Genomic DNA, 13,619 nt, shown 5'->3' on the forward strand with positions numbered 1-13,619 from the left:
GCCAAGGAAGGATCTTAAGAATTTGAGTAAAGAGATCAGATATATACATCTTTATGCAACATAAATAGCAGCAGTGTGGAGGCTGCACTGGAAGAAGTGATTATATGCACAGGGTCCAAAAGCTTTGCAGCTACAAAAGAGATGCACTACAAGAGATGTAGAGTGAGGCTTCATAAACAAAATATTATAACTTATAAATAGAATTCTTGAAGGCTGCTATTACACAAAGGACTTTAAAAAAAGATTATACTATTTGGATTTTTTACTTTTTCAGAGTAAACTGTCTTTTTGCAGAGCCTTGTCCTAGGAGTCAGGAGACTCGGATTCTAGATCTGTCCTTGCATCATTAAACAACTAACAGTATCTCATATATTGATATAAGATAAAGTGGTCATTTGCTCTTATTTGGAAAACAAATGAAATTATTTTTTTGGAATCTTCAGAAGAAATGTGAACACAAATTACTGTATCATGCTTTTAATTAATTGTTTTCTTTATTAGCAAACTGAGGCTCTTCTTTTCCAAATATATTTCTTTATAATTTTTAAACTAAAAACCTAAAATATTCCTATTTTAAGAAGCACAACTGCTAAAATACAAGTGACTGGTACTCAGGTTAAATTGAATTCATACAGAACAAGTGAAGGATAGATAAGATGCAATGTCTTACTCAAAATGGCTGAAAAACTAGAAGTCAATTCAGTTAAGATTCTCTAAATTGAGTGTCAAAGTGAACAATTCAGTTAAGATTCTCTAAGTTGAGTGTCAAAGTGAACAAGAAGCAGTTCCAAAAGTTCAAAGAAGCAACTATATTCAAGAAAATGTTCATTGAATACTTACCTTAGTAATAATCCTATAAGTAATGAACGTTTCAATTGTAGTAACATGGCTTTCAGGTTCATCAACTGTAATGAAAAGATCTTTCAAATCTGGCTCATCTTCAAACTTGACTTGGTTTATCATTGATAAAGGAGATGTTGGCATCATAGGGCTGAAGGAATTCATGTCCATCAATGAGGCATCCTAGGAATAAAACAATCAAAAATTAATATCTATAGGGAAAAAAAAGTTAAAATCCTCTTTTTCTTAGGCATGACAAATACTAATCAAATATGTCAAGAACTAAAAGGATAACTGGACTCCTGCTTAAATAAGGTATGTGGAACATGTATTTTTATCTCTGCTTCATCTCAAAATACCACTTTAAAAATGACAGTAAAGAAACAAAGACAAAACAAGACAAAAAGTCATAAAAAGCGATAAACCCTCAAGGTAAAAAGAAGAGACTAAGCAAACAAAGTTAACTACTTTTTTGGAAACTGGAAATCTGATGGTTGAGTGGTAACTGAAAAGCAGTGCAGAAAGAGCTAAAGTAAACGTAGGAGAGAATGGTAGACCAGGAAAAAGAAGGCACATTTATGACACAGGATCACAGAGACACTCAAGAATTAGAGGTGCCAGAAACCTGTGGACATAGAATGCTGGAAGAGTTAAACCGGAGGACTGGTTAAAAAGCTCATAAAACAAAAAAGGAGTTAGTACCTCAGATTCCCTCACCTACCCCATGCAATCAGGTGACTTTTCTTCCTCAATTTTGCAAAAAACCTGGAAATTTGCTTTCTGGAGTGTCTCTGAACTCAAGGGCACCAGGCTGGATGGAGGGAGAGAGAGGCCCTATGAAAATACAGTTATCAAGGGAAAGTCCTACATACTAGATGAAAAGATATCCAGCCCTTTCCCCTCATTTGGCCCCAAGAACGTGGGCAGCAAGATGTTGAATGTCTACTCAGCTTGTCAGTACCTGGTGCGGGAACTACCGAACATCTCAACATGTGGAAAGCCTCTGATGTGAAAGATTCACAAATAAACAAACAAAGAGAATACAGGAAGCAGACAGAATAGAGAATATAACGCTTTAAAAATAGATGAAATCATTAGTGATAAGAATGATATCAAATTCATGAATAAAACAGGTGTTATTTTTCAAAAAAATTCAGAGAACAACAGGAAAACCAATGAAAAAGGAGGCTCATGAAAGTTGAAGTATGATGGAAGGATAAAAACTCAACAGGAAGTTCAAAAGATTTAACTTGAGAACTAAGCTGAACCAAAAGAACATGGGATGGAAAAGGAGAGAGAAGTATTTTTAAAAATTTAAGGATCCAGGTAGATAGTACCTGAATGAACAGAATTCCAGAAAATGAAGAAGGAAAATGTCCTCTGAATTGAAGTATTTCCAGGTTGACAGGGCCTAGCAGGCCTCCTCAAAATGAACAGGACAGTAGTGGGGTGGGTAGTACCCCTACAAGCATCTATCACCGTGCCATTTCATAACAGTAGGGATTTTAAATTCCTAAAAGCTTCCAGAGAGACTATAAACAGGTAAAATACAGTAGGAATGGCTTCAGATTTCTCAGTGGTAACACTGGAAACTAGATGATAATAAAATATTATCTTCAAAATTTTTAGAGGAAAATATTTCCTACCTAGAATTATACATAGCCAAACTGTCATTCAAGTATACAGGTAGAATGAAGCCATTTCAGATAGGAAAGATTTCAAAAACTGACTTTCCATGTACCCATTCTTACACATTCTTTGGAAGACGCTTCATTTTTCCAAAATAAGGGCATATACCAAGAAAGAAGAAATATGATCTGAAAGTAAGAGATTCAACATAGCAGAGAACTAAAGGAAATTCCTTGGATGACAGTGGAAGAATGTTCCAGGTTGACAGCTTTGCAACAGACTTAGAGAACAACCTATACAGACTAGAGCAGAAAGACTCTGGGGGGGCAAGGAGATGAAGAAGGAAAGAATAAAGGAAGAGAGGGAGGAAGGAAAGAGAAAGAGCAAAGGAAAAAGGGAAAGAGAATGAGGGAAGGAGGGAGGGAGGGAGAAAGGAAGGAAGGGAGGAGGGAAGTGGGGAGGGAGGGAGGCTGACAGAATACCTGATACATTTAAGCATAATGAAAGGAAGCATGCTATGTTAGATTTGGTAGATGAATTGGTGCAAAAAAGCCAAGAGGCAGAGAAAACAAGAGAGGGAGAAAGGGAGGGCCTAAAGTAAAGGAATGAATGAATGATGAACTCTAAAGAAAACAAAAGGTACAAGAATGAAAAATGTAGTTCATTACATGGCTTGACTGTGAATAAAAATAAATTGTTCTTAATACTGAATTTAACTAAAAAGGGTGATATAGTTATATTAAGATAATGGGGGGAAAAACATATGTATATGTTTGAGGGGAGGAGACATTGCCTATAAAACAGTTTCAAAAATGCCAATACCATGATGGAAAAGGAAGATAAGGAACTGTTCCAGACTGATGAAGACCAAAGAGACACAAGAGCCAAAGCAACATATGATCTTGCATTGAATCCTGTTCCAAAGGAGAAAACCTTTGTTTTTTCTCTCTAAATGATATTCTTGGGATAACCGAAAATTTTGAAAGGGTCTGTGGATTAGAAAGAATATAGTATTATGTCAATGTTAATTTCCTGATTTGCATACTTATACTGTGATTACGTAGGACAGTGTCCTTGTTTTCAAAAAATATACACAGATTTAATTAGGAGTAATAAAACATGTCTCTAATTTACTCAACTTGCACACACACAGAGAAAACAAATGTTGTGAAATGGTAATAACTGGGAAATCTAGATTCTTTGTGGTATTCTTTCAACTCTTCTCCAAGTTTGCAATTATTTCAAAATAAAAAGTATATTTATAGTTTTCAAAAGTCAAATCATCCAACAAGGTTTAAAATAAAATGAAACAAATTAAAAATAAAAAAGCAGCATCACGTGCTCCACTATTGCTATTACCAGTTCATGCTCCTCAGAAGCAAATTCAGGACTCTATTAGCTATTTTTGTTCCTTGTTACCTTCCTTATTTCAAAATAACATATATATTCTTTCTTTTTTTAATTTTTCAATTTTCATATTATCAGTAGGTTTCCTACTAAGGAGGATGAAGAGTATTTATTTAAGCCAATTAATTATATGAGTATAGACTCAGAGTCCTATTTTACTCAATGGGTTATAATCCATTAATATAATTTATTTTGATGTTCTAAGCGTCCAAAATTTGCCTAGTAGGAGCTCCTTAAAGCTGGCATCTGTGTGTTTTTGTGTTTTTGATATGTCTTCATTATTCCTTGAGCACTTTATTTTCTGGCATAGCAAGATGTTTCAGATTTACGTTATATTTTCCCTGCCCCAGTCATGGAATCAGACATTTCTCCAAGGAGCTCTGGTTTCTTTTAGAGGAGACTGGTATTTAGAAAACAAGATATAAATGCTAGAAAATATATGTATATTAGGCATGATTTAGACCAAGGAATAGAGGACAAATTACAGTTGAGTTGATCAGACACACAGAAACATGGAGACAATAAATGTCTTGCAACAAAAGTTTAGTGAAACAAATTATGGTATATACCTACAATAGGATACAATAAAGTCTATCCATATACTAGAATACAATAAAGTGATTAATATATTAGAAGAATATATAGTAACTTGGAAAAAGATTCACAGTATGGTATTAAGAGAAAATATTAGCTTATAAAATTTGTATTCAACTAGATTCTAATGCATGTACATGTATTTATGTGTGTGTATGACAGAGGGGGGCCAGAGGGTAGGAGAGAAAAAGTAAGAAATAGCGCACTCACGATATGTGTGCACTCATGAACTTAGAAGCTATACCAATAAGTTAACAGAAGTTATTCCAGGTGTTGGGATTGCTGTTGAGTTTAATATTTTCCTATCTGAGTTGCTGTATTTCCAAATATTCTAAAATAAACGTGTATCATTTTGAAAAAAGATTTTTAATTGTTTAGAGTCAACACTGTATCTAACGTGTTCAGAAACAGTAAGAACTACTGTAAAAAAAAAAAAAAACAGTAAAAACTACTGAAAAAACTACTGTAAAAAAAACCCAGTAAGTTAAAAGAGCTGTCTAGGGCCATTTTGGCAGAAGACCTTGGATTACATATTTGATTATTTGTTTTTTTTTCTTAATTCAAAGTTGTATAGTTAAATAGGAAATTTAAAAATATGTCCGGAATCACATGAAAATGGGATTGTCAAAATAAATTATGGGATGCTAACACAATGGAATACTAAGCAGCCATTAAAAACAGAATTTAGAGGTTTCAAATAAATGTGCAATCAGCATGTACAAAAATCTCTCTCAATTATCGTTTCATATAAACAGTAGTTTTTTAAGTTGATGGGCAAATGTGCTTTAAATTTCACTGACAGTGCATACAGCCATGTGCTTTGGCGTTCTTTGTAGTCACCCTCTTAACCCACCACAACCCACTTCCTTTACCTACTACATAATTTAGCATTCTATTTCTTCTGCTTAAAATGCATCCTTTTGTAGAGTGGAAAAGATCTGCCTGAATTTATAAAGGCTCACAATTCCAATGAGTGTAGTGTGGTGTCATAAAAATATGCTTCAATATCTAGCAAAGGAAGAAAATTACAGGCTGAAATTTAGCAACATCCAAGATTTCAGTAGAAGGATGTAAATTACTATGAATCACTCAAAAACATTCTTAAAACCTCAATAAAAGTGACTATCCAAAGAGTTTTATATTCGCTTCAAAAAAAGGAAAGAAAATATACTGATAATACTTAAAAGATTTACATTTGGACACGAATAAGTAAAGAAAATAAGTGTTTGAGAAGATCCAAAGAAGTAACTGACCAAAAAGAACTTCATTTAACTTTTTGTGGTTGATACTTTTCAGGAGAAATGGATCGTTAAAATTTGTTCTTTCCAAACAAAGTTCTTACCTCCACAATAACGCATGCCTCTTTCTCCTGCTAGTTCTCTCTGTCTTTCTCCCCGTCCTCAACCTTATTTTTACATTCATTCATTCTTAGCATTTGGCTATACATCCATTATCCTATGATATTTCACACAATGGAAATACATCTTTTCATTTTTTTTCTTCAAGAGATTAAAGCAGAAGGGAAATTATTTGCATGGTAAATCTCCACTTCTTAAATAACATTGAATACCTCTCTTATAGCTAGCATAGTGAAAACACACACTCACACAGGCACGCACCAAAAAATCTTGGGATGGTTTCAGGCTGAGATTTGAATATGTATAATAGAGAAGTAAGTCAAATTGTTGCAGGAAGTCATTGTCTTTTATGCTTACTCCAAACCAACACATTCACTGTAAGAGAAACCATTTAAGTGACTCTCCTGAAATGAATGGACATTAGCACTGTGCTAGCATAATACTGAAATTTATTGACAAAGTCACTTACAAATTAAGGGTAAGTTTTCCTTGTTCTTATTTTTGGTTTATTATAAGCATCTGTTGTGGGTTGAACCATGTCCTCCCAAAAGTCATATGCTGAGGTCCCAACCCCAGTACCTCAGAATGCGACCTTATTTGGTGACAGGGTCTTTACAGAGGTAACCAAGTTCAAATGAGGTCACTGGAATGGGTCCTGATGCAATATGACTGGCATCTGTATAAAAAAGGGGAAATTTGGACATAGACGTTCATAGAGGGAAAACATGAGACATAGGGAGAAGACAGCCATCTACAAGCCAAGTGGAGAGACTGGGAACAGATCCTTCCCTCACTGCCCTCAGAAGGAACCAATCCTGCTGACACCTTAATTTCAGATTCTAGCTTCCAGAACTGTGAGAAAATAAATTTCTGGCTGTTTGAGACACCTAGTCTGTGGTACTTCACTACGGTAGCCCTAGCAATGAACAGCATTTCTGTGTATAGAGTGGTACACAATAAATATTTAAGGAAGGAAACAAGGATAGAAAGGAAGGAAGGAATTATAATTAAAATATTTCATCCTTGCTCCATAAATTTTTTTACAGGTTAACAATCAACTTCAGTAATTTCTAAGAAATGTTTTTTGCCTCCCACTTTTAATGCTATTAGATGGTTCCAAAGTTCTACAATTGAAATAAATAAAATACAGAGCTGAAATTTAAAACAAACAATGACTTGCCAATATTTGAGTGCTCAGGAGATAAACTCCAAAAGAAACAGGTTAAAAGGTGAGATATGACCTCTCTAAGAGGTGTCCTTCCTTAACATAGGAAGCACTAAGATGCTACTCGGGAACATCTCATGAATATAACATGAATTACTCTGATAATGCTAAATTGCAACCACCATCTGTGCACAAACAGCTATTTTCTTTTTACAAGTAGAGGGAAAAAAATCAATGTGAGAAGTGTGATAAATCAGAATACTGGCATGAAAAGGCCATGCAAATAAAATTGCTGATGTACAAGAAATACGTACACCAAGAGACATCTGGTAAAAAGCAACTTAAAGTGGAAGGAGTTTGAGAAACCATGTTGTTATGAGGGACACTCATCTTGATGGGCCTAAATTTAGACTTACCAGCTGTGTTTTGGTTTACAGCTCCTTCCAATCTGCCTGCTTATAATAATAATAAAAAATTAGAAAGGCCTTCTGTGGAACACTGTTGAAAATGTGATTGGGGGAAGGGCCAGCCTATGTCGTGTTCTATCAAGGGGCATACAACACTCAATAATCTTGTTTGACATAATTTCCAGTGCTATGTAGTATATATACCCTTGTATGCATATATCATAATCTATTTATTCATTTTTCTGTTTCTATTTTCTAACAGTGTTGCTTTGAATATACTTGGACTTGTTCAGGTTTTGTGCACTATGAAGTTATATACTGACCACAGAAATGTTTCACATAATTTTATTTGACATAATTTTCCACTCTGACCAAAAAAAAAAAAAAAAAACCTGGTATATTAAAAGAAAAAGTCTCTGTAGTTAGGCAGAGCTAAACTTAATTCAAGTTTACATATATATACAGCTGTGTGAACCTGGTCAAGTCACGTTACTTTTCTGAGATTCAGTAACATCAGAGAGGGCGTATCTCACCTTGGATCACAGAGGATAAAAACAGATGAATAAATGTGAGGTATACATTGTCTCCTTGAAACCTTGATGTGAATTATATAAACCTTACCACAACCCCATAGAGTATGTTCTATTTCTTTCCCTTTTTTAAACAAGCTAGCAATACTATTGAGTAGGTACTCTTTTACCTCTTGTTTTCAAATGAGGAAATAGGTTAAATCACTTGTTCAAACTCTTAACTGCTATTAAGTAGAGGAACCAGCATTTGATCACCACCTAACTGCCAGTAAGTCAAACGTATTGGGAGTTGTCACTGAATTCAATTTTCAGTTTCCCACAAAATTAAATAGAAATCTAAAGCAAGAATAAATCAATTTCTATGGTTAAAATATAGTCATGTAGTGGACAAAACCTAAGGAAGTACAAAAGCATTGAAGGCAGCCCATAAGAATGGATAGATAAATTGTGGTATATGCACACAAGGCTTTATATATATATATATATATATATATATATATATATAAAACACAGCAATGAAAATCAATTACAACTTCATGTAAGGCCACTGATAAATATCACAAACTAAATATTAGAAGAAAAAAGATCAAATCAGAGAAGAATTCACAAAGGACAACATCATTTTTTAAAGTCCTAAAACATACAAGGTCCAAATTCACATAAATCCTTAACAAATAGTGCTTCAAGATACATACACAGATCTCCCTTGACTTAACAATGGGTTTACATCCCAATAAACCCATTGTAAATTGAAACTATAGTAAGTCAAAAATTTATTTAATACACCTAACCTACCAAACATCATAGCTTAGTCTAGACTATCTTAAATGTGATCAGAACACTTACATTAGCCTACAGTTGGACAAAATTATCTAACATAAAGCCAATTTTACAATATAGTGTTGAATATCTCATGTACTTTATTGAATGTTGTCTGAAAGTGAGAAACAAATGGTTGTATGGGTACAGAACGGTGGCAAGCGTATCGGTTGCTTCCCCTTGTGATCGCGTGGCTGACTGGGAGCTGTGGCTCACTGCTGCTGCCCAGCACCAGGAAAGCTTATCTACCACTGCTCGAGAACAGATCAAAATTCACAATTCAAAGTATGGTTTCTACTGAATGTGTATTGCTTTTGCACCATAAAGTCTAAATATCATAAGTCAAACCATTTTAAGTTCAGGACCATCACTTTTATGAAAACCAAATGAATGATAAAAACAAAATTCAAATTATTATCTTCTTTTAAGCAGGAGAGAGAGAGAATCTTGGAGAGGGCCACACAGGGAATGCAGGCATACCTCATTTTATCATGCTTCACTTTATTGCACTTCACAGATACCATGTTTTTTACAAGGTTTGTGGCAACTTGGCATCGAACACGTCTATAGGTGCCATTTTTCCAACAGCATTTACTCACTTCATGTCTCTGTGTCACATTTTGGTAATTTTTGCAATACGACTTCAAACTTTTTCATTATTACTATATTTGTTATGGTGATCTGTGATCAGAGATCTTTGATGTTACACTGTGATTGTTTTGGGACACCACAAACCACGCCCATAGAAGATGGTGAACTTGATAAATGTTTGTGTTCTGACAGCTCCACCTACTGGTTGTTCCCCCATCTCTCTCCCTCTTCTTGAGCCTCGCTATTCCCTGAGATACAACAATACTGAAATTAGGCCAAGTAATAACCCTACCATGGCCACTAAGTGTTCAAGTGAAAGGAAGAGTCTCAAGACTCTCACTTTAAATCAAAAGCTAGGAATGATTAAGCTTAATGAGGAAGGCATGCTAAAAGTCAAGATAGGCTGAAAGCTAGGTCTTGTGTGCCAAACAGTTAGCCAAGCTGTGAATGCAAACAAAAAGCTCTTGAAGGGAATTTAAAGTGCTACTCCAGTGAACACACAAATGATAGGAATGTGAAACAGCCTTATTGCTGATATGGAGAAAGTGTTAGTGGTCTGGATAGAAGATCAAACCAGTCACAACATTCCCTTAAGCCAAAAACTAATGCAGAGCAAGGCTCTAACTCTCTTCAATTCTATGAAGTCTGAGAGAGGTGAGGAAGCTGTAGAAGAACAGTCTGAAGTTAGCAGAGGCTGGTTTATGAGATTTAAGGAAAAAAGCCATATCTATAACATAAAAGTACAAGGTGAAGCAGCAACTGCTCATGTAGAAGCTGCAGCAAACTATCCAGAAGCTCCAGCTAAGATCATTAATGACGGTTGCTACACTAAACAACAGATTTTCAGTGAAGATGAAATAGCCTTATATTGGAAGAAGATGCCATCTAAGACTTTCATAGCTAGAGAGGAGAAGTCAATATCTGGCTTCAAAGCTCTTCTTAGTGGCTAATGCTACTGGTGACTTTGAGGTCAATGCTTATTTACTATTCTGAAAATCTTAGGGCCCTTAATAATTATGCTAAATTGACCCTGCCTGTGCTCTATAAATGGAACCACAAAGCCTGGATGACAGCACATCTGTCTACAATATGGTTTACTGAATATTTTAAGCCCACTGTTGAGACCTACTGCTCAGAAAAAAAAAATTCCTTTCAAAATACTACTGCTCTTTGACAATGCACCTGGTTACCCAAGAGCTCTGATGGAGATATACAGTGAGATTGATGTTTTCATGCTTACTAATACAACATCCATTCTGAAGCCCATGGATTAAGGACTTTCAAGACTTTCAAGACTTATTATTGAAGAAATACATTTCACAAGGCTATGGCTGCCATAGACAGTGATTTCTCTGATGGATCCGGGCAAAGGAAATTGAAAATCTTCTGGAAGGATTTCACCAGTCTAGATGTCACTGAGAACATTTGTGATTCATGGGAAGAGGTGAAAATATCAACATTCACAGGAATTTGGAAGAAGCTGATTCTAACCCTCATGGATGACTTTGAGGGGTTCAAGACTTCAGTGGAGGAAGTAAATGCAAATGTGGTGGAAATAGCAAGAAAACTGGAATTAGAAGTGTGAAGATGAAGTGAATTGCTGCAATCTCATGATAAAACTTGAATGGATGAGAAGCAAAGAAGTGGTTTCCTGAGATGGAATCTACTCCTGGTGAAAATGCTGTGAAGATTGTTGAAATGACAACAAAGGATTTAGAATATTACATAAACTGATACACTTAGTTGATGAACCAGCGGGAGGGTTTGAAAGGACTCACTCCAACTTTGAAAGAAGTTCTACTGTGGGTAAAATGCTATCAAACAGCATTACACGCTACAGAGAAATCATTTGTGAAAGGAAAAGTCAACTGATGCAGAAAACCTCATTTTGTTGCCTTATTTTAAGAAACTGCCACAGCCGCTCCAACCTTCGGCAAAGCAACCACCTCCCTGATCAGTTAACAGCCACCAACATTTCTAAGTGCCAGGGACTGCACCTTAGCACCATACACTTGCATTATTTCATTTAATCCTCTCAACAATCTGATGAAAGAAAGCTCAATGATCATCACCTGAATTTTACAGATAAATAAGCTTGTACCATAGGGATAATAATAATTCTCCCCAAATCACTTATTTCTTAATTGGAAGAGCCAAGACTCATCCACCACTACCATCACCACCACCCATGCACACACACAGAAAGCACCTAGTATAGCACCTTTATTTCATTTAACAAAAGTTCATTGAATGTCAACTATGTATCAAGCACTAGGCTGGGATACAACAGTGGCCAAGACTGGCTGGCATGGTGCCTTCTCTCATGAAGCTTACACAATAGTTAGGGGGGAGGGTAACAGACGATAAACAGATAAAAGTATAGAAAAACAAGGTAAGTCCAGATATAAATGAGTGTTGATAAACAGGGGAGTAAATTCCAGATAAAGTGGAGTGAATTGCTGGAGTAAGTGGTTAAGGCAGGAAGTGAGAGGAATGCTTTTGAGAGAGCTGTCAGGGAAGGTGTCTTTAAGGAGATGATGTGGGAAGGAGCCAGCCACGAAAAACACTGATGGAAGAGCATTCCAGTCAGGGGAACCAATAATGCCTAAGGCAGGAAAGGACTTAGGACGTTGGGAGACCAGAAAGGAGGCAAATGGGTAGAACACAGGCTTTGATGAAGATATAACCAATGAAACTCATTTTGACGTTTACTGTGGCAGAATTTTAAGTATTCACATTTTTACCTTATAGGTCTTGAAAAATGGGAAGGGAGAACTCCACGATAAATGAACGTTGCACCTGAAATCCGAAGTAAGATATCTGCTGCACAGCTAGAGGTTTTTAAGGACCTGTATGATCCTACTCAGACTATTCACGAGCATTAACCAATAAGAGGTTATTAATCATGACTAATGCCTTTCCATTTATCTCAATTATGCTTGGGTAATTTCTTATCTGGTGGAAATTTTTCTTTTTTGTATTTAACACTGTATAGAAAAAAAATTAGTTTTCCTTATTCAGAAAGGTTCAACATGCCATTTGCATATGATTTTGCCACAAAACCACTGTGGGAGCCGGTATGATTGTTCCCAATGACCCCTTGTCTTTCTATGAAAGGAATACACCTCCTGGTCAGTTACCAGGTAACTTTCAGTGCCTCCTTATGGAAGGAAAATAAGTTTCCCACCCCAGTTAATTTGACCAGTGACTTGCTTTGGATGGTGTCATGTGTCTGGGCAGAAGATTTGGAAGCCATTGCCTGTGTCCACCAGTGTTCATATTCTTTTCCCTCTGCCACAGGAATGACACGTCCCAATTAGCATCACTCCTTTAATCTTGATCCCAAAATGAAGAAAACACAAGAAGCAGACTCAAAGCCTGGACCAGACTCTCAGTTCAGTCACAGTTGACAGGTACATACCTGAGAAAGAAGTCTTTATTGCAGGTAAGCCACTAAGATCTTGAGGCTGTTTGTACTACCACATTATCTAGTGAAACCTAACAAAAAAATACCATTCAACTTTCAACCAGGTTAAATACATATAAGTATATATGTACATATGTATTATGTATGCATGCACCCAGATACACACACATAACCTTCTCAGAGTTAATACAAAAGAACAAAATAGGAATTATTCCCCCCAATTCTGAAAACTCACAAACCAAGAGTTTGCCTTTTGTTTTTGGTCACACATAATAAGGTTTCCATTTTAACTGTAAACAGAGTTTCTATTCCTAATGTTTCATTGTAAATGAGTAATCTCTGTTTTTCATTTTAAAATGAAATTTTTATTTCTTATATCAAAAATTTTTAAACAATGATTTAAAAAAATAAAATATTATGCTAAATGAAAGAAGCTAGACACACAAAAAGTGCGATTCCATTTATATGAAGTGTCCTAAAAAGGCAAATTTATAAAGACAGAAAATAGTAGATTAGTAGTTGTCTAAGGCTGGGAGTAAAAATGGATATTAACTGGAAATGGCATGATGGATTTGGGGTGGAAGATGAAAATGTTCTAAAACTGGTTAACAGTGATGGTTGTACAACTCAGTAAATTTACTTACAAAAAATCATCTACCCAAAATGGGTGAATTTTGTGGTATATAATTACACCTCAATAAAGTTAGTTACAAACAGTTAAAAAGGGGTATGTTATACCAAAGCATTTCTCAAGGTCAAAAAAAATTATTTCAGTTTCAATTTTAGAAACTACTGATTTAACCTTCTGTTCTGTTTTATCACAGATGTGTTTTACTGATTTTTATATCAGTA

General features: G+C 35.5%; 1 protein-coding gene across 7 annotated transcripts in view; it reads right to left on the reverse strand.

Annotated features, from left to right (window-relative positions):
• Positions 1-13,619, reverse strand: part of SNX7 (sorting nexin 7) — a 101,451-nt gene that overhangs the window by 72,661 nt on the left and 15,171 nt on the right. For 6 of the 7 annotated variants that reach the window (XM_082477672.1, XM_082477668.1, XM_082477671.1 and 3 more), the window contains exon 2: positions 841-1,023. In XM_082477672.1, coding sequence (XP_082333798.1) covers positions 841-1,023 — 183 coding nt within the window. Of the gene's footprint in view, positions 1-840; positions 1,024-12,761; positions 12,839-13,619 lie in introns of all 7 variants that reach the window. The other variant, XM_082477673.1, reaches the window with a different exon arrangement.

Source organism: Balaenoptera physalus (genome assembly GCF_965194825.1).
Source record: "Balaenoptera physalus genome assembly, chromosome: 1".
Taxonomy (NCBI): Eukaryota; Metazoa; Chordata; class Mammalia; order Artiodactyla; family Balaenopteridae; genus Balaenoptera; species Balaenoptera physalus.